Below are 20,553 nucleotides of genomic sequence, written 5' to 3'. Positions count from 1 at the left end.
TACCAGATTTTTTTTTTCCATTGAAATCATTGCCTGGCTGGGTTGGAGGTTTTCAGCCAGGGATCCCCCCACCACCACCACCAGTACCTATCATAGAAGTCCAACTAAGAAATTAATCACCATCAGATCTGTTTAGAAGCTACATGAAGAGCCATGCTATGGCAAATCAATTGATATTATAGTTGTGAGTGATAGAACCTGGCTCTGGCTAATTTAAGCAGAACAGGAATCTATCAGAAGGATTTCAGGAAACTCAGAAAATCAGTAAAAAGACTGGAGATGTAGACTTGGGAAATGGACAGGAATTGACTGGCTGGAAAATGGAGGATGCAGTTGGTCATGTTACTGCCACAGTCTAGTTAGACCACTGTCTGAGTGGCTGTCATTATCACACTGGACATGACAGCAACTGTCCTCTCCATTCTGCCTCCCCTCTACAGATACACTATGCTATTGATTTGGGCTCAGTGCTCCTAGTGGGCTCTCATAGTTTCAGCTGCTGTTGAGAAGGATTTCTAACCTACTCCAATCTTCTCACCTCTTGAGAGTCAAAGATTCTTGAGTGGAGCCTCAGCTGTCAGGGACAGGGAGAAGAGGATGTGGCCCCTTCAGCTTCTCTAGCTGGAAGCAGGACCTACAAATGATAGGTAGACAAAAGCAAAAAACACGAGGACTCTAATGTGATCATTTTCACATAAATAAACAACATATTACATAAATGTAGTTTATCTGAGCATGGTGAACATAGAAAAAGGGATAAAATTTACACCCAGAGCTGTTAGCAGTGAATATATCAGGAGACTGGGTGAAAAACTGGAGAGGAGATGGAAGAGATCATGATGTTTTTCTTTATATAGCTTCGAGTGCCTTGCAGGTTGAAGTTGATTTTTCTTTTATAATTTTGGGATACAACTTAATCAAAGCTTATAAAAAGTAGTTTAGAACTAGCTTTGAAGAATCAAGTGTTACATGTAACAATAGGGAGCCACTGCTTTGGCTGGTGTGGTTCGTGGATTGATTGCCAGCCTGCGAACCAAAGGGTCACAGGTTCAATTCTCAGTCAGGGCACCTGCCTGAGTTGCAGGCCAGGTCCCCAGTTGGGGCGCACGAGAGGCAACCACACATTGATGTTTCTCTCCCTCTCTTTCTCCCTCCCTTCCCCTCTCTCTAAAAATAAATAAGTAAATGAAATATTTAAGAAAATACAATAGGAAACCACTAAAGATTTCTGAGCAAAAGAATGATGTGATCAAGGAAATTAACCTAGCACAAGTGTATATAATGGATTAGAGGCAAGAGAGGCTGAAGATGTACAGAACAATTAAAAGGTTCTTTCAGCAGCAGATCAATTAGAAGCTAATAAAGAACTTAACTATGATAGCAGTAATATGTGAAGTGAGGAAGAGCAGAGGGGACCTGGGTTACAGCTTTGGGACAAAAATGCCTGAATGGTGAGAGGAGCGGTCATGGGGGTGGGGGGGGATCCATTATGTTGTGTCAATCCTCACATCTTGCACTTTGAAAGTCTGTATAAATGGTTGGAAAATCATAGGTATTTCTCTTCTGCAACTTCCTTGAGCATTTTCTTATATGATATTTACAATATAGGTGTTACTGCACAGCAATTCATGGTCCCACTGCCTGCCACCACCCTCTAGGCAAAATTTTAGAGGCAAAGGTTTGGTGATAAAGGAAAGGAATTTTTATTCTAAATCAGTCACTTAAGCCCATAAAATCACAGTTTTAGTTACTTAAGCCTATCAATTAAGGCTAAATTCTAACACCTGGGTTCTCCTAGCTTTCCCCAGTCAGTTTCTATAGGATTAGTTTACAAATTAAAACAACATAATACACAAAAGCTATGCAATTTTGGAAGAATGGCAGGCCTCTGCCTCAGAACCTGTTCCCTCTAGAACACCCAAGGAATAAACCTGCCACCCTCTGCCAAGCCAGCCCAATCCTAGGCTGTGCTTAGAGTTCCTTCCTATACAAAATACTGTCAGTTTGGGAAACACAGGCAGCTGCAGCACGATCATCCAGGCATCCTCAAGGAAGAAGAGCCTGAGAGCAAGGTTGAGAGCAAAAGCCAGCCAGTCCATGAGCCCGAACCTGAGCCTGAGAGAGAGGCCAGCTCAGGAGCCAGAAAAGCCCCTGAGCCAAAAAGCCAGCCCTCTTTTTATTTCCATTGGCTCTGGACGCATTCAGCTTCTCAGCCAATCCCATTCTAGACTGCTTTCCATTGCCTAGGCAAACTTCTCCTACAGCCCCTCCTACTTCTCCCCAGTGTTCTTTTGTTTTTAATTTCTTTTTTTTTATTATGTTTTTCTATTACAGTTGTCCCAGTTTTTCCCCCATTGCTCTCCACTCCTTCCCCAACTCCCACAGTCAATCCCCGCCCTATTGTCCATGTCCATGGGTCATTTATACTAGTTCCTTGACTAGATCCTTCTCCCCCCCCCCTTTCTTCTTCCCACCTCCTCTGTGGTCACTGTCTGTCCATTCCTTGTTCCCATACCTCTGGTTCTGTTTTGCTTGTTTGTTTGTTTTGTTCATTAGGTTCCTGTGATAGGTGAGATTATATGGTATTTATCTTTTGCCACATGGCTTTTTCCCTAAGCATAATACTCTCTGGTTCTATCCATGCTGTTGCAAAAGGTAGGAATTCCTTCTTTCTTTCTGCTGCAGAGTATTCCATTGTGTAAATGTACCACAGTTTTTTGGTCCACTCATCTACTGACGGGCACTTAGGCTGTTTCCAGCACTTGGTTCCCAGTGTTCTTAATCAGATCTCTCTATATCATAGAGACTCAATCTTTTTTCATGAGATTTGTATTCTATCCCTTATTAAATTGAAAACATCTTAGGATGCAAAACCATAGAGAACACTTATTGATGGCCCCCCAAAGTGGAGTGAACCTCAAAATTTATTCATTTATTCAGCACAGTTGACAGTATATACAAATGTTGTTTTCTTCATTACTTCCTTGAAGGAATAGGCCCAGTCCTTGACCCCTCCAAGTTATCATCTGGTGAAGGGGATAGACTCTCTACAGGAACCCCCAGTGTGGTAAATGCTCTAACAGAGAGTTACAGGATTCCTGACTCAGTACCAGTAGGAAGGAGTGGTGTGTAAGCTGAGAAGTGAAGAAGAAGAGCAATGAGCCAGGTGAAGAGAAGGACAGGAGGTCATTACACATAGAAGGAAAAGCATTAGCAAGGTCCTGCGGTGGGAGGCAGCATGGCACATGTGAGGAACAGAAAGGCAGCCATTCATGGCAGGGTGAGGGGAAGTAGGAGACAAATCAAGCCTCAGAGATCTGCCAGCCCTGGACTCAACTTGATCTTATGAACAATGAGGATCCAGAGGCTGTTAAGCAGAAGAGAAACGTGGTCTGATATGCTTTTTAAAAATGATCACTTAGGCTTTGGCAGAAAGCACAGAGGAACAACAGGAGGATGGATGCTCTTTGGGCCGGTTTCCCCATCAGGCTGGGCTGGGAGCTACCCAGGAGCTGAGTTGTGTCCATCCCATTTATGCCTTTCTCCTCCTCTGCGCAGGTCCTCCTCTCGCTGAGCAAGGCCTCAGCTGCACGTGGAGGTGATTAACTGGCCTCAAATACGCCCCCATAAGGTAAGTAAAAGCCCAGCAACATTGCCCGGAGTGATGGGTTGAGATGCTGGGATCTGAAGAAAAGAAGAGATAAGAATATGGATAAGGTGGGAGTGGGGCAAGGCCAATTTCTTCTCTCCGCGCCTCATTTTCTTCATCTATGAAACAGGGCATTTATGGTACTTACCTCAGAGAGTTGCTGTGAGGACCTAATTCATACACAGTTCTTAGATAGATGTGGCACAAAGCGAACCCTTGAAAAGTGTTTGTTTTCGTTCTTTCTGAAAGACAGGTGGGACCCTGTGGGCACGGGTGTGCATTTCCTACAGTCCGAGGGTCCCAGAGAAATTTTGCGAGCCCCTGGGCCAAGCAGGACTCAGGACTACCGAAAGACCAGAGTTTGACAAAGTCTTCCCTGCGAGTTTGGGCGACGCGGCTAGTGTCCATGTCCTTCTGTTCCTGTATGTAAGTCTTAAAACAGAACCCCCAGCTGAGGAAAAGGAGCTGCCCACTGCCCTCCGAGAGACCCGGGGGGCTCGCATGGCCTCCCGCAGGGGCCTGACAGCCCGCGGCCCAGCCGGCGGGGGCGGAGCTAGCGAGCTAGGGGCGGGCCGGCAGGGCGGAGGGGCGGGGCGAGCCACAGCCCGAGGCGCGCCCCCAGCGGAAGTGCACTGGGGTCCTCCCCGCCCTCCGAGGCCGGTTCCCCCTGCCCTTCTCCCGGCCAGATCTCCTCAGCGCTATTCGGCTCCCAGACCAAGTTCGGCCAACACCCCAACACTAGGTCCGAAGAGGAGGCCCCAGGTCTGCGTATCTGGCTGTCTCGGGTGGTGCTTTCTGTCCCTCCCACTCCCCGCCGTCCCTACCATTTCTCCTTAACAAGCGCGGCCGCAGGAGCCGCAGGGGACTACACAGGTAAAGACGGCTAGTGAGGGCGCAGGTGTGGGTGCCTCCCAGGCTGGGCCGGCAGGAGAGAGAGGCTGACGACACGTGTCCAGCTCTTTTCCAAAGCGATTGTAGTGACTGTGGAGCTCGGGATAGGCAGATGCAGACTCCGGGAGCCCTGCCCTGCTCTGGAGAGGTAGAGAGGGCGGGACTGAACCCCCAGTATCTTTGGGGGCCGGATCCGTCGTGACCTCGCGTCTTGCGCAGGCTCCGTTGTGCCTGAGAGGTGGCTGGTTGGGGGGCAGGGCCTGGGGCCGTGGCACCGGAGGGTTATCCCCCTACACACTCCCTATGGTGACTGGGGTCTGACAGTCACCCCGCCCGGGCGCACACAATCTCAGGTTTGCAGAATGAAAATCAATAAAAATCGATGCAATGGCAAAGAACACGAAACATTCTGGATTGTTATTATTTGCGTTTGTTAAATTGTTTTTATTTTATTTTATGTTTTATTTCCTTCTTGGAAAAGGTGGCTTCGGCTTGGATCAGGGCCTGGGAAAAGGACGTGGAATGTCCCCTGGCCTCCCTGCAGGAGGCAAGGGCAGTCCTCGGCCCCAAGCTGCGCAAACTTCCCGGAGCGGTTCTGAGGAGTCCGGCTCGGGAGGGGGAGCCTCCGGTGCGCTTGGCTTCCGGATACGGCGTTCCTCCTTGCCTCATTGTCCTCGCTTTAGGGAGATGCCCCCCCACCCACCTCCAGCCGCATTTCTCTGGATCACCACCCCCACACCCCGGGGGCCGGGCCTCCTACCCTCCCGAGAGCTCTCCCCGGCGCTTTAAATAATGATATTTGCATGCAGGGAGCGATTCATAAATATGTCAGGGCTGGTGAAATATAGGCAACATTTCAAACTTTCTATTTAAAAAACATGAATTATGGCCGCGGAAAATGTGTTCCCATTTAAAGGCGATACGAAGTATTTGGTGTCTCGTCCCTAGGCCCATCCATCACGCAGACAATAAAGAGAGTTTTTCGCCCTGACACCCGCGATTTATGGGCGCCCTTCTCTGCCCTCATCACTCACCCACCGAGGCTGGCCCAGCGACAGGCCCCGCGGAGAGACGGGCGGCCACTCACCCCACCCCCCTCGCTGGCCCGCGCGCGCACTTTGCGCCCTAGCCAGCCCCTCAAGACTGCCGCTCCCAGGAGGAAGCTCTGGCTCTGGGGAGATGGGAGGTAGGCGGTGATGGTCTAGACAGCCTACGGGAGGGGGAACTACACTAGTCCTTTCCCCTCCCGGCAAGCCTGTCTTTGGGCTGGTGCTGAGCCGTCAAAGGGCGGCTTTAAGGGCCGGCTCCGAGTCCGTGCCTCGCCCGCCAGCTGCGGAGCCGAGCTGCCAACTGCGGAGCCGAGCCGGGAAGTTTGCAGTGCAGGCAGTGGGAGGTTATTTACGCGTGGTTTCGAAGTACGGGGAGCACACTGGGCAGTGGGCTTCGCAGATGCGGAGTTCTGATCGTTCTGCCCCAGGGAAGACGAACTGGTCCCAAGTTTTCTTGCGCCCTGCTGGGCAGACACTTCTTGGCAAAGCTTTTTCTGCAACTGTCACAAAGTCACCTCCTCCCTGGTGCAATCCCCATAAACACATGCTAGGCATTCGCGGCACCTTGGAAACTATTCTAACTGACCAGGCCGAGAAGCTGGCGAGAAATAAGGCAGAGGAGGCAACTTCCCTAGCGTTTCGCCTCGGGCCGTGCTTGGCGCGCGTGCCCTCTTCGACTACCTACCGCCCCACCTCTCTTTCTCACTGCCCTCCCAAAGCCTCCACCGAATCTCTGCTATAAACTTGAGTCGAAGAAAGTTCGGGCTTTCTCTGCGGTGGAATTTGCTTTCAGTTTTCGCCGCGGGCGGGCATGGCCCGGCGGGATCCCAAAGCACGGGCAGAAGTGGGGACTGCCAGGCACTGCGGGGCAGCGGGGGGCCTTTGGGCCCAAGGACACTGATAGGAGGCTGGACCTGCTGCCTCACCAGCACTAGGGGCTACCATGGTCACTCTCTGGGCCGATGCGTCTGCATACACGAGAACCGGGAGCCGTTTGTTTCCTGACACTGCCTACGATCTGGATTTATTCGGATAGAGGCGGTGCGAACCGCAGCCAGAGAAATCCCGTGGATTCTAAAAATGACAAGGTTGAATTTATTAGACCAAGATTCATGTGTAGTGCAGGGAGGGGAAAATTATACAAACAGCTCCACGTCCAGTGTGAACGGAAGATCGCTTCCGGCTCAAGGGCATGTAACATAACATCTGAATATTTAGATCTATAGAGGGTTATAAAATATTATTAAATTCTCGGTGTGTGCACATATAGTTAAGGTGGAAAAATTCTACAGCAAGTGTCTTTTTACAGCCCCTGCTTGGGTGTAATCTGGGCTCGAGACAGCACTTATGTCCAAATAACCACCCAGCGGATATTTTCTATAGCCAGTGAGCTCCACATCATTGAGGGGTGAGGTATGTGTAACTCTTTAAATATCTGCAGAGTGGCAGAGGTGAGATAAATAAATACATTAAAGAAAAACAGGCACACAGGTAACTGAGCCATTACATCGCTACAATATTTATGAGTATAGAAATAAAAATTCCTACCTGGTCGGCTGTGGCAAGTGAGCACAAATAGAGGGACTTTTGGGAACCCAGGGTCGAGGGTCATGAGTCCTGCATCTCCAGGCGCCCAGCACCCTGAAGTGGGCTCTATTCGATTTCCATGGGCTCGGAGAGCCTGATACGACTGCTGGGAGAAGCTGGGCCAGGACAGCCAGCACTCCTACGCCTTGGTGAGGGTGGAGGATCCTCCCAGATACCTGCGTGCAGAGGGAGACTTCCTGGGGCTCTGAACCCGGCATTTAGGTAACAGGGCCTGGGGTCCCGCGGAAAGCCCTTCCGCTTCAAGCACTTCAACTACCTTTCAATCCTGGTTTCACCCGGCTCCGGTAATGGCCATTTGGGCCTATCGATTTGGAGCAAGAGCGTGGAAAGGGGCAGGTCGCCCTTGGTTCTGAGGTGTCCCAGAGCCCGAAGCCGGAGACCACCTGAAAGAAGGCCATGATTTCACACCCCCTTGGTACCAAGGCCACCTAGCCCGCAGACATGAGTTTGAGACCACAGAAGCAGTTATCTGGGTGTATTTATATTTATGAAATGTTAGGCACCCCTTCACATACTCACCAGGCCCAGATGCCTGCTGGGTCTCCTCCTCATGTTTGCAACGCCCAGGCAACGCCACCAGCACGGTCGGCAACGTTGCAGCAGCGAAATTCCAAGACCAAATACTAATTTCACAATAGGGTGCTTGCAACCGTCCACCCATCTCACTGCCCCGTTCTCTCTCTCTCTCTCTCTCTCTCTCCCGTTTCCCCTCCAACCTCCCCCTAAAAAACGCACCCAGTCCTTAAACAGGTGTAGTTTTTGAGAGCCCCTGCTTGGGAAAAAATTAAGAAGGACTTTGTCATGAGTTTCTGGGAACTGCACACACTCCTGAGGCAGCCCTGACGCAGAGAAATAACCCCGGCCCTGAGAATGTCCTTCTTCAGAGAGTGTGACTGCACTGAGGTAGTATATATCTTATACCTAGAGGAGGGAGAGAGAATAGGAAATATTCCTTGGCAAGAGTAGGTAGGGGGAAAGGAAGGGTAGGGAGGGAAGAAGATAAAGATTAGGGAGACAAGAAAGAAGCAGGAAAGGAAACAAAAAAGAGACAGTATACAGGAGAAAGAAAAAGAGAGCCAGGGGAGGAGAGCCAAGAAGAGTGCTGGCTAAGGTGAGACTTCAGGAACAGATCAAGCTGTGGCTCCAGTAAGGTGGGTGCCTTCACGGCCTCGAGAAGAGGAAGGGCAACCGGGAATTGTCCACAATCAGCCCCCCAGGAGTCTGGGCTCCGCTCTTAGTTCCAAGGGTCAGGCCTGGGTCCAGCGGCCTCCGCGTGCTCTTTTCTCTCCCCCCTCCTAGGCGACCACAAGCTGGGTGACACTCGGGTGGGGAGGCCCCCAGGGGCGCGCCAGTCCGGCGCTGTTTGGGCACTCTGGGCCAGGCTTTCCAGATCGCCGGGCCTGACCTGTCAGGCGGATTATCTTCGAGGGAGATTAATAGGGTAGGCGGGCTGCAATAATAATCGTTTTGTTTGATGTGACAACTCTGATAGGCGTTGATTTACTTACAAACTGATAGGCTTTTAATTGAGCGCCTCCACCGAGCCTGAGATGAAAGGGAAGCGGCGGTGAAAGGCGGCCCGCCTGCCCTCCGGCCTCAATACTGATTAGCCATCTCCACAGTGAATAGTTCAAGGCATTTTCAAACTTTTTGCCTCAACTCTCTCTTCTTTCTCCTCCCATCCCCTCCTCAAATATCTGCCATGCCCACCCTTTTTTAGAGAAGACAAATCATTTCCATTGTGGGCAAATAAAATCCACAGGACATCCACGCCAACCGCCGCTGGGGGTTGGAGGCATTAGGCCCAGCGCGGGGGTAATTAATAACCCGCCACCCCCACGGCCCGCGCGGCCTTCGGGGATTTGGCCTCCCTGGAGACAGGAGATTGATCGGATGCTGGAACCCCCCCGAAAGCCCAGTGCGAGCAGGCCTCCAGGCGCCCCCGTGCGCTCGGACCTTCCGAGTTGGGTTTGGGGAAGAGCGAGTGCAAGCTGACCGCGACCCGCCCGCGCGCTGCACCGCGCAGGCCTTCGAGAGGGCGTCGACACATCTCGGCGCACCCGTTCCGCGGGACACAGGGGCCACTCTATGGATACCCCAGGTTTGGGGTGCTGGGACTGCCGCACCCAATTCCAGAAGAGGGGAAGAACTGGGTCTGGAGACAGAGGTGAGGGGGTGGAGGATAGCCCGTGGTCGCCTCCAGCTTTGGCCACTGATCCCAGCATTCAGTGTCTGGGCCTCTTGCAGGGAGGTGGTGGCGACACGCAGCCCACCTCTGGGCTCGCAGAGTCCCTGGGAGCTTCACAGCTGATCCCGGCCGACACCTCGAGAGCGGCGCACTCAATGACACAGACAGACACTAACTCACCGGCAGGATATAAGCGGCTTCACAGACACGGACACAGAGACAGTTTAGGACTACCTGGGACTTGCTTTCCAGAGATGATCAAGACAACCTTCCCAGCCTGGCCTGTGGCCTCATCACCCTCTCCCAAACTCACCTTCTGTTGTCGCGAGAACACTCCAACCCCCCCTTAAACGCAGGTGTATCCTTTCACCTCCACACATGCACACATACGCACACCAACAAACAGCAACCCAAAATACACACCGCCTCCCCGCCTCTTCTCCATATTACCTTTAGTCAAGTTACCATCTCATGAAGTTTACCAGCCTGAAGAATCGAGGGATAAGATTAAAACGCAGAAAATGAATGCCTACAAGAAAATTCTAAAACTCACCCCGGAAAGTTCTTGGTACCTGTGCGGAGTAGGAGACAGAGACAAAAAAGGGGGAGAGGGATGGTTAAAGGGGAGAGGGCGAGCATGCCGAGGGTAGGTCCGAAACCCGACCCCCGCGCCTACGGGTCTCTGCGCCTGGGGAACGCGGGTGGAAACCTGTGTCCAGGCCCGGTCTCCGTCCCCCGCGCGAGTACAGACTGGCTCCTGGCTCCCAGCGCTCCCTACCCCGCCATTTATCAAAAGGATTGACAACAAAAGAAGAGCCGGAGCGGAAAAGTGGGGGAGGGGAGATTTAAAGTCTTCCAAGTCCTTCCGAGTAAGGGGAAGTGTCCTCCTCTCGCCCCCCTTCCAATTTCTGCGACTTTCTGAAGGTGACCCCCGAACTCACCCCAGACGCTATCAAAGCCCTGACAACTCGCACAGCGGCACATACATACATACACACTTGTGCATCCAGAATCAGTTACAACGAGACACGCACAGCGCCTCCCTTCTTCCTTCCAAACAGCCCGAGTGACGGTGCAAATCGAGGGGAACGCGGCAGTCCCGCTCCGCTTCCCTGGAAGAGCCCTTGTTCCCACAGGCAGCTGCCCCCTCCCTCCTTGGCTCCTTCACCTAGCTTTCCCAGCGCAAGTCAGTCCCAGCTACGTGTTCCCAGGAATTCGAGAGAGCAGACCTGAGTAACCCGTTACTAAGCCTACTGGGATGGCGCACAGTGGGGGAGGATTGGGGAAGGGGCCTGAGTGAGCCTGAGACAGATCTCCCCCATACACCCAGGGTCAGGGCTCTTCTTCGCAGGCTCTCAGCCCTGGCCACGATCAGAGGTGGTTCAAATAATTGAGGGGGATACCCTTATCATTGACCTCCAGGACTCAAGAATACGTTGGTGATGTGGCTCTGGGTTTGGGGTCAGGGCACTACGGAGGTTGGGGTCCGCGGCAGGCTAGCAGCTTGGCATCCGCATACTACATGTTCCCGCAAGAAAACCCTAGGGGAGAAAAAAAAATCTCCCGTGCTAGACCTCGCCGCCTCGCGTCTCGGGTACCCAGAGTCACTCCGAACTCCGAGGCCCCAAAAGACCGAAATCCCCAAAGGTGGAAGGGTGTATCTCTGTCTCAGACCTCCAGAGAGGTGAGGCGCGCACCCCAGGCCTGCGCACCGGTCTCAGCACCCCGTCTGCACCTGCGCACTTGACTCTCACTATTTATTTTCTTGACATTGAGCGCCTCCTTCCCTTCTTTCATTCTTTTTCTTAGAGCCCCCATCCCCTCCCATCCCAGGAGGCTGCTCCTCTTTCCTCCTCCTCCGGTTTCCCCTCGATCTCTTCCTTCCACTCCGTCTCTCTCTCCCTCTCTTTTTCCCTTCAAGTCGCACCCGCCTTGTAATCAGCAACAAAAGCTGACATAAATCACGGGCGGATTGACAGGAGCTGACAAATAACTGATGGATTGCGGTCGAAGGACATTGACAATTGATGGAGGGGTGGAGATGCCCAAAGAAGTTGGCGGGGTGGAGGGAGGGACAGGAGCAGAGAGGGTGGCAGGGGAGAGTAAGAAGTGGGGGCTGAGTGTGAAACAGAGGAAGCATGTGACCCTCGCTCCTGCCCCAATCTGCAAGTCCCCGGGCGTCACGTGACCTGGAAGGGCGGGGAGCCTAGAGCACAACTCGGAGAAAAACCACCGCCGCTGCCCACCTAACTTCTGGTTTCTCCGCCGCCAAATCTCGGGAAATCAAATCGGGCGGGCAGACTTCCTCCAAGCACCCGCTTCCCACCTTTCCTTACCCTGGCGGCCGCGCCGCGAGAGATTTCAATTACTGAGGAGGAGAGCATATTTGGTGTTCGGACCCCCTGTGCGCCCCTGGAGTTGACAGTCCGGCTGTCGTCCAAAGTCCTGCCAGTGCTCTATTTGAATACCACCTCAATCTGTTCGTCACACGCACCCTCCTGCAAAAGGAGGCTTCGGTTTATTCTCGAGCTGGGAAAAGGAACGAAGACGAGGAGAAAATAAAAAAGAGGGAGGCGGCAGATAGTAAACGTAGAATAAAAGTCCAGCTCCCCCTCGGAGCAAAATCCAGGGAGGGAACGAGCCACGGGGAGAGGGGGGAGGCGGTGATGAGGGAGCTGCCCATTAAAACCAGCGCTGAGAGTCCAGGCGGCGGCGGCGGCGGCGGCGGCGCGGGACGCGTCACATCCCCTTGACCCTCCAATCACCTCGGTCTCCCATTTGATTGGAAGGCGGCAAAGGCTTTAATCTCCCCCACGGTGCAGCTGCTTTTGAAGTGAGTTTCCTCGCCAGAGACCCGGCTGGACAGGCGGCGGCTCACTCCGCCGAGAGCAGCGCCAGCGCCGGGCCGCAAGTGCGCAGCGCAGGGCCAGAGCGCTAGGCGGACACGGCGAGCCACCCGTCATTCCTGCAGTGGGGCCGGCTCCTCCCGGTCGGCCACGGCTCCACTGTGGGCCACCCAGGATTATTCGCTGCTGGCTCCAGGCGCCGAGAAGGCGCGCAGGGCGCCCGCGGCCGCTGCGCCGGCTCCTCCTCCTCCTCCTCCTGCTGCTGCTCCAGCTCCCCGGGCGAGCGCGCAGCCCGGAGCCCGCCCCGCGCTGCTCCCATGCGCGCGGGTGGGTCATGAGCACAGCGCCCTCGCTTTCTGCCCTAAGAAGCAGTAAGCACAGCGGCAGCAGCGGCGGCGGCAGTGCGGACCCTGCCTGGACCAGCCCGCTCTCTGGAAATAGCTCCGGCCCCGGCCCAGGCTCGTCCCCGGCCGGCAGCACCAAGCCTTTTGTGCACGCGGTGCCCCCCTCTGACCCTCTCCGCCAGGCTAACCGACTGCCCATCAAGGTGCTGAAGATGCTGACCGCACGGACTGGCCACATTTTGCACCCCGAGTACCTGCAGCCTCTGCCTTCCACTCCCGTCAGCCCCATCGAGGTAAGGACCCTCTCCCTGGGTAGTGCTGGATTGGGACCACCACCCTGGCTGCCGCTTCGCGGAATTTCTTTCTCTTGGGATCGGGGGTGGAAGTTGGTAGCGGGGGAGGGGAGTGTCGAAAGTGATTCAGCTCCGGGATGGGGAGAGAGGATAGTGCTCCCGCTTCTTAAAACTAGGGCAGAAAGCAGGGAGGGGGTAGAGTGGGGTGTGAATGTTAGGGGGCAAGGCAGCCAAAACTTGTTTCTCCCTTTGGTATTAAAGCCCCTGCCCCGACCCAGACCCGCTCACTTTCTGCCCGGGAGACGGACAGGAGCCCAAGATACGGTTCCAAAGTCGCAGTCCTCGCCTGAGCCGTTGCTCCAGAGAACTAGGGATGGGGTGGGGGGTGTACAGTTCTGAGTCCAGGAGTCAGAAATCAAAATATTTTGTGAGTTTTTTTTTAATCCAGTTTAGCGCTTGGGAAGGACATAAAAGACCCTGTTGGGGGGGGGGGTCTGCTACATTTCTCAAGGGCGAGTGTGTGTGTAGAGGTGTAGAAGGGGTGCCGCCTAGAATTGCGCCTCAGGGCTGGGAAGATCTCAGGCCGTTGCGGAGGGGCGTCTGAATCCCAGAAGCCAGGATTCTAAAGGATTTCCCCCTTTCTTTTTGTACCCACCCCCACCACGCCCCACGTCTGACCCCGCAGCTTGATGCTAAGAAGAGCCCGCTGGCGCTGTTGGCGCAAACATGCTCGCAGATCGGGAAGCCCGACCCCTCGCCCTCCTCCAAACTCTCCTCGGTTGCCTCCAATGGGGGCGGCGCGGGCGGTGCCGGCGGCGGCGCCGGGGGTGACAAGGACGGAAAGTCGGGGCCCCTCAAGCTGAGTGACATCGGCGTGGAGGACAAATCCAGTTTCAAGCCGTACTCCAAACCTGGCTCGGATAAGAAGGAGCCGGGAGGCGGCGGAGGCGGCGGGGGTGGCGGCGGCGGCGGCGGCGGCGGCGGCGGGGGGGTTTCGGCGGAGAAGTCCGGATTCCGAGTACCGAGCGCCACCTGCCAGCCATTCACGCCCAGGACAGGCAGCCCAAGCTCCAGCGCCTCGGCCTGCTCACCAGGAGGCATGCTGCCTTCGGCCGGGGGCGGCCCGGAGGGCAAGGATGACAAAAAGGACCCCGACGCGGGCGGCGTTGGCGGCGGCAGCAAAGGCTCCGGAGCCGCCTCGGCCGAAGGGGCACCCACGGGGCTGGCGCACGGCCGGATTAGCTGCGGCGGCGGGATTAATGTGGATGTGAACCAGCACCCAGATGGGGGCCCCGGGGGCAAGGCTCTAGGCTCGGACTGTGGCGGCTCCTCGGGCTCCAGCTCCAGCTCGGGCCCCAGCGCACCCACCTCCTCCTCGGTGCTGGGCTCTGGGCTGGTGGCGCCAGTATCGCCCTACAAACCAGGCCAGACAGTGTTTCCTCTGCCTCCCGCGGGCATGACCTACCCAGGCAGCCTGGCTGGGGCCTACGCCGGCTACCCGCCCCAGTTTCTGCCACACGGCGTGGCGCTCGACCCCACCAAACCCGGCAGCCTGGTGGGGGCGCAGCTGGCGGCGGCCGCGGCGGGCTCTCTGGGCTGCAGTAAGCCCGCTGGCTCGAGCCCCTTGGCCGGGGCCTCGCCGCCTTCCGTGATGACAGCCAGTTTGTGCCGGGACCCTTACTGTCTCAGCTACCACTGCGCCAGCCACCTTGCGGGGGCTGCGGCAGCCAGCGCGTCGTGCGCCCACGATCCGGCCGCTGCAGCGGCGGCGCTCAAGTCCGGATACCCGCTGGTGTACCCCACACACCCGCTGCACGGCGTGCACTCATCGCTAACAGCTGCGGCCGCCGCGGGCGCCACACCACCCTCCCTGGCCGGTCACCCGCTCTACCCTTACGGCTTCATGCTCCCTAACGACCCACTTCCTCACATCTGCAACTGGGTGTCGGCTAACGGGCCGTGCGACAAGCGCTTCGCCACGTCCGAAGAGCTGCTGAGCCACTTGCGGACCCATACGGCCTTCCCCGGGACAGACAAACTGCTGTCGGGCTACCCCAGCTCGTCGTCTCTGGCTAGCGCAGCAGCGGCCGCCATGGCTTGCCACATGCACATCCCCACGTCGGGTGCTCCGGGAAGCCCCGGGACGCTGGCGCTGCGCAGCCCCCACCACGCGCTGGGACTCAGCAGCCGCTACCACCCCTACTCCAAGAGCCCGCTCCCCACACCCGGCGCTCCCGTGCCGGTGCCCGCTGCCACCGGACCCTACTACTCCCCCTACGCCCTCTACGGACAGAGACTGACCACCGCCTCGGCGTTGGGGTATCAGTGAGGGAGGGTTGAGAGGGCTACCAAGGGAAAGAAAGGAGCTGGGGGGGAGGGGAGGAGTCGAGGGAGGGGCGGGAACAGGGAGAAGCTACTGTCACCCGCGAGTGGGGAAGCCCCGGGCCAGGAAAGGAAAATATATATACCGTATCTATCTACCCGAAACAGCGACCGAGACCCGGTGGGAAACTTCCCTTTCCCCCACCTCATCTCCCCACCCAAACTTTATAAAAGTTGAAAAAAAAAATCATTTGACTTTTTATAGAAAAAGAAGGAAAAACTAATTGAGAAAGTGTTCATCTAAGGACTGCATCGGTGGACACTGGTATTTATTTATGTTAGCTCCAAGCGGACCCGTGGTTCTAAAGTGCATTATTTAGTTTGAGCTCCGTAGATAAAAAGGAAGAGGGGGGAATTAAAACTTGAGGGTAAAAATGGAAAACAAACCCTCCGTCCCTTGTAGATTATAAATAAATACAAAACCGCCACAGAACTAGAGGTCTTCTCTTTAATGTTACTTTAAAATTACTATGATTGTATTGTACGTTCTTATTTAATGTCTGATTGAAATACAATTTACATGCATGTTTGTTACAAAAATGAAAAACAAAACAAAACAAGTCACAATTTGTCAGCTCTGATTTCAGATTGCAATTATTTTTAAGGTGTATACCATCGGAAGAGAATGGGTATTTTTTTGTATGTATTCTGGAAGAAAAAAAAAAAAAAAAAAAAGGAAAAACAGTTCTATTCCAAAACCTCATTTGCCTTATTTTGTTCTTTAAAAGGAACACTTAACTATTTTTAATTTTTAAGTCCACCCGCTGAGAAGGGGACAAGTAAGGTTTACGTCATGTACTAAAATAATAGACAATGTATCGCTTTAAAGATTAAAATTCCGTATATTTGATGTATTAAAAGGTTTTACTTCTTCTTATCTTTTTTATTTTTTTGGTTAAAGAAGAGCATGGTAGCCGCAGTGGGTTCCTTGGGCCTCTTGCTCACTACTTCCCAGGACCGTGGCCGCATTTCCGATTGTTTTGTTGTGATTTTCAGGAAGAGGCAAAGTCTTCAGAAGGGCTGACCAGTAGTGGGGTTCGGTCTTAGGAAAAATATTTTTCAAGGAGGGATTTCACAATTTGAAAAGCGATCCTTAGCTATCGTTCATTTCGTTTTTAATTTTTCTCTCAGCAGCCTGTTTATTAAAAATGAAAGAAAAATGATTTTTGAAATTTTCCCCTTGAGATTTTTGAGAGTTTGGGTTTCGTTTTGAGCAGAGAGCAGCGCAGGCCCGGACTTGCGCTCCCGCCCTTGGCGCTGGGGAGGTGCCGTGGCCCGCTGTTCCACCCTTTCCTTTCCACGCATCACCTAGTCCCGGGATAGACAAGGGGACAGAGGACGCTTGGGAACCTATTTTCCCAGGGCTAGGGAGAGCGCTGGAACCCTTCTATCTCTCGGGGAAAAGGGAGTTCGCTCTCCTTTTCTTCTTACTGCCGAGGGCCAGAGATGGCCGTCAGCCGACCCCCTCCAACACCCCCCTCTCCCCGCCTCCACCTCTCCCCCGGGTCCTTCCTCTCTCTGGGAGTCGGGACTCGCGGCAAGCCGGCGCCGCGGCTGCTTTTCCGCGTCCCGATTTTTCTGCAGCCGGCGCTCTATTCCAGTATGCGCAGCAGGAGAGTGCGCCGGGGCACGGGACCCGGAAGCCCCTTTAAATTCGACCCCGCGAAGGTCGTGGCACTCATTCTCAGACTTGCCGGGCGATCAGGTGGGCGCCGAGTGCGGCTCTGGGCTGCGAGCTGCACTCCGCAAAACTGCGGTGGGACCCGCGGTCCCGGCGCGGATGCCCGCGGTGCGCACCGCTCCCTTCTCCCCAGTTTGAGCGGCGGGACCGAGTTGCCTGAAGCGCCAGTGGAACCACGAAGACAAGAGCCCTAACCGTTTGCGGGGGAGAGTGTTTGGGGCATGCGCCTCCGCACCCCCTTTTCACTCACATATACACAAGCTCATACTCCAGGCCTGGGCGTGACTCTGGTCTGGTGGCTGTTTGGTCGCTCACCCTCCTGGTCCGCGTGAGCCCTGGGTCCAGAGCGCGCCTTTCCTGGAATCCCGGGACATCGGAGTCGCGGAGCGGAGCGCGTACCCTGAACTACCCCCTCCCTGGGGTCAGGTCGTTCTGGGTTCTCCCAGCCACCGACCTCTCTCGGCGCCAAACTACTCCTGTATCGGGAGGCTCACTGCCTCGCAGAGGCAGCCCTTGGCCTCAGGCCTAGGTAGGTCAACCACGCCGCTCCCGCCGCCATTTGCTCAGAGGTTGGTGACTTTCAGATTTTCCACCTCCTCCCAGCGTCAGCCTCACGGTTGCGGGGCCTTTTCCCGGGTTGCACGCAAAGCAGCCTTGGCGGCCTCCGGGACGCAGCGGGGAGCTCCAAGGCCTCCGCCTGGAGAGGACTTAGTGGAGACTCCGGCTCCGACGCTGATACCCAGAGGAGGGCAGCCTCTAGCGCCTCCAAACCTCCAGCCTGGACTCCCCGACTCCGGAAACTGGAGCTGGCGCCCGGGGAGGACCCTGGCGGTAGGTGTCCAGGGACGCAGCAGCGCTGCTCCCACTCTGATCTGGCTAGGAGAGGCTTGGTTGGGCCTGGCTGGGCCTTAGCTCCCACGCTCCCGGCCTGTGGAGAGGTTTGTCACCCCCAGGTTCTCAGACAGATACCACCCCTCCTGTGAAGTGCGAGCGGAGGACGTTCAAAGAGGTCGTGCGGCCCGAGTCGCGATCAACTCGTGTCCCACGGCTTGGGACCGGAAAGCCAGGCCCTTGCTCGCCCTCTCACCAGCACAAGCCTTCTTTGCCTCGTGTCTTTAAACAGGGGTAAACTACTTGGGTCACCACGCCTCGTACGCTCGGACCCGCTCGGGCGGAGATGATCTAGAAATTCCCCAGGCCTAGGATTTCAGGTCTGGGACCAGCAGGGAGACGGACGGGGGACCTTTGTGCCCACTCTTGGTATTTCCTTGACAAAAAACAAAATGAAACGCCTTAAAATTTTAATGAGACCTCCTTCCTGCAGAAACTACTCAGTGGCAGCAAAATTCCAGAGCTGGGGGCCCGGGGGCTGGGTGTAGAATTCAGCCCCCGACGTGTTGGACGGAGCTAAGTCACCCTGGGCTTGGAGTTAGAGAAGAGAGGGTGCCAATATGTGCTGAGGGTCCAGGCCGAGGTGCAAGCGCCTCGGGGAACAAACGCCTCTCTCCTCCGCGCGCCCTGGGCTCTCTCGGGCTTTCTTTTTAACTGCCTCAGGATCCCGGCCCACTAGCCAGCTGCTGCTAATCCCCGAGCGGAGAGCGGCATGTCCGCCAGGCGGCGCTGCGGAGTCCCGAGAAGCAGAAGGAGACTCGGAACCTCGGCCAGTGCGCAGGCCCGCTGTGTGGTCATTATGGGACCCCGCGCCTCGATCTTCGCTCGGCTTTGGAGCGGTGTCCTAGAGTCTCCTCTTTGTAACTCCTCGCTCCTCTCCTGCTGCGGATCATGTCCTCTGCGCTTCCCAACCTGTTCTATTTTCTACTGTTGTGTTCTTGCTTTCTTTTCCCATCCCAGAGGAGTTGGCCTGGGTGTCACGGCCACTCCCCAGTTTTGAGAGCTCCCACCGCCACCCTGGAGGTTCCAATAGGTCACCTTTTCTGTCATACTGAAGTGATCCCCACACATGCATACATTCATTCATCCACTGATTATTTCCTGGGGCCTACCCCTTATCAAGCACTGCCCATCTCTTTACCAGCCACTGACACAGACGGAGAAGCAGAGGCAAGGCCAGCAGAAGCCTTTCCCTCCAGTCCCTGCCCGCATCTGCACCTCTGGTGGTGACACCACAGCCTCTGTGCTGGGTGACCTTTAAGCTCTAAGGAAAGGCAGACAATAAAGCTCTTCTAGTTGATGAACCACCTGTGTTTTGGAAAAGGGTAAAAGTTGCCCAGAAAGTGAGGCTTGTACCTGAGACGCCATCTGATGGCCTCTTCTGCACAGACTGGCTCAGAGTTCCTCACTCACTGCGGCTAGAAGCCTCATAGTGCTCAGAGCGATGACAAAGCTCAGGCTGACCTGCTCGTTCTGTATGGACTGTATCCAGCTGCATTATCCTATAGTAATAATCTCATTTAAACTTCACAACAATTCCATGAGGTCGTTATGATCTTTACCTCCACTTTATAGATGAGGAAACTGAGGCTCAGGAAGGGAAGGATATGAGCTTGAGGTCCCATACCTAGGCAGAGATGGAGTTTATGCAGAGTCTTACCTTGGCTGCTCTCAATTGAGAAGATTTTAAAATGTAATAATGCCTGGGAACTATAGGTTCTGTTTTAGCTGAGAGAGAGTATAGTGGACATAATTTTGTTGTTGTTCTTTAAGTTTCCAGTGTTATTATTATTTTATTTTTCATTATAGAGGTTTTCAAACATATGCAGGTGAGGTCACCCAGAACAAAAGGTAGAGAAAATGGTATAATAGACCTCCATAAACTCATCACCCAGCCTCATGGATAACTGTATTTCCTCTAGACACCCTCCACCTTGCTGCCCCCCATTATTTTGAAGTGAATACAGACATCTCATTATTTTACTTCCTCAAGTGTTTGTCACTTCCAGCCAAGGTCTGAACCAATCCAGGGCTCATCCCTCCACCTTGCCTCAGTTGAGGTTTGGTGAGGTTAAGGACATTGCTCAAACTTAGTGAGTACACAGTAAAGCTGGGATTTGAATCCATTTCTATCACACCCAAAGCCCAAGCACTTTGCCCTATTCTGTACTGGAATCCCCCAAAGCCCCAGGGATAGTAAGCCCTGTCTGCCCAGTGTGACCCCAGGGCTTGCTCAACAGGTGTCTGTTTGTGAAAAGACTCTTGATCCCCTGGCTAACAGCAGTGCCTGATAAATACACCCACAGCACAAGGGACATTGTGACAATGAGAACAACTTAAAGCCATGTGGTGCAGTGGAAAGAGTACAAATTTGGGGAACGGGCTGATCTAGATAAAAATTTAGCTCCATCACTTGCTCCATTCTGGGTCTTGATTTTCTCATCTGTAAAATGGGGACATTTTACAACCCAATAATGTTGTTGTGAGGCTCAAATGAAATAATATATGTGAAAATGACCAACCTACTGTCTGGCCTGTACTGGCTCTTAGTAAGGACAGAGTTATTTTCTTCTTTTCTTTCCAAAGTATCATTTGATTTTGACCAGAACTAACTGTGCCCAGATCCTCACTCTGCCCCCTGGCCATCAGAATGCCTGTAGTGATGTCCACCTTCTGATCTGCCCCTCTTAGCCTGTCCAACCTTGTGTCTCACCAATCTTCACAGTTCAGA

The 20,553-nt window shown here is 54.3% G+C and overlaps 1 protein-coding gene, 1 long non-coding RNA gene and 1 pseudogene across 2 annotated transcripts; 1 reads left to right on the top strand and 2 right to left on the bottom strand.

Annotated features, from left to right (window-relative positions):
• Positions 1 to 3,281: 3,281 nt before the first annotated feature.
• On the bottom strand, positions 3,282 to 4,754 carry LOC150010324 (uncharacterized). Its single transcript, XR_016511397.1, has 3 exons — positions 4,474 to 4,754; positions 3,798 to 3,891; positions 3,282 to 3,684 (listed from the first exon to the last, which is right to left on the bottom strand). It is a non-coding gene; the product is annotated as an uncharacterized LOC150010324 (long non-coding RNA).
• Positions 4,755 to 4,978: 224 nt separating this feature from the next.
• LOC150010323 (uncharacterized) lies at positions 4,979 to 12,555 on the bottom strand (annotated as a pseudogene).
• On the top strand, positions 12,097 to 15,683 carry ZNF503 (zinc finger protein 503). The gene is made up of 2 exons (XM_090278259.1): positions 12,097 to 12,868; positions 13,554 to 15,683. Exons 1-2 carry the CDS (start codon positions 12,566 to 12,568, stop codon positions 15,195 to 15,197), a joined length of 1,947 nt encoding a protein of 648 aa, XP_090134385.1. The 5' UTR covers positions 12,097 to 12,565; the 3' UTR covers positions 15,198 to 15,683.
• Positions 15,684 to 20,553: the final 4,870 nt, after the last annotated feature.

This window comes from Furipterus horrens, unplaced genomic scaffold (assembly GCF_987537825.1).
Source record: "Furipterus horrens unplaced genomic scaffold, mFurHor1.1.pri manual_scaffold_5, whole genome shotgun sequence".
Classification (NCBI taxonomy): domain Eukaryota; kingdom Metazoa; phylum Chordata; class Mammalia; order Chiroptera; family Furipteridae; genus Furipterus; species Furipterus horrens.
This window is presented reverse-complemented; position numbering and strand designations above follow the sequence as displayed.

Excerpts from the sequence above, each read along its gene's own strand:
- ZNF503 (XM_090278259.1), top strand. The coding sequence starts at position 12,566 with ATGAGCACAGCGCCCTCGCTTTCTGCCCTAAGAAGCAGTAAGCACAGC. Across the intron at positions 12,869-13,553 it reads CTCCCGTCAGCCCCATCGAG|CTTGATGCTAAGAAGAGCCC; the intron begins GTAAGGACCCTC and ends CTGACCCCGCAG.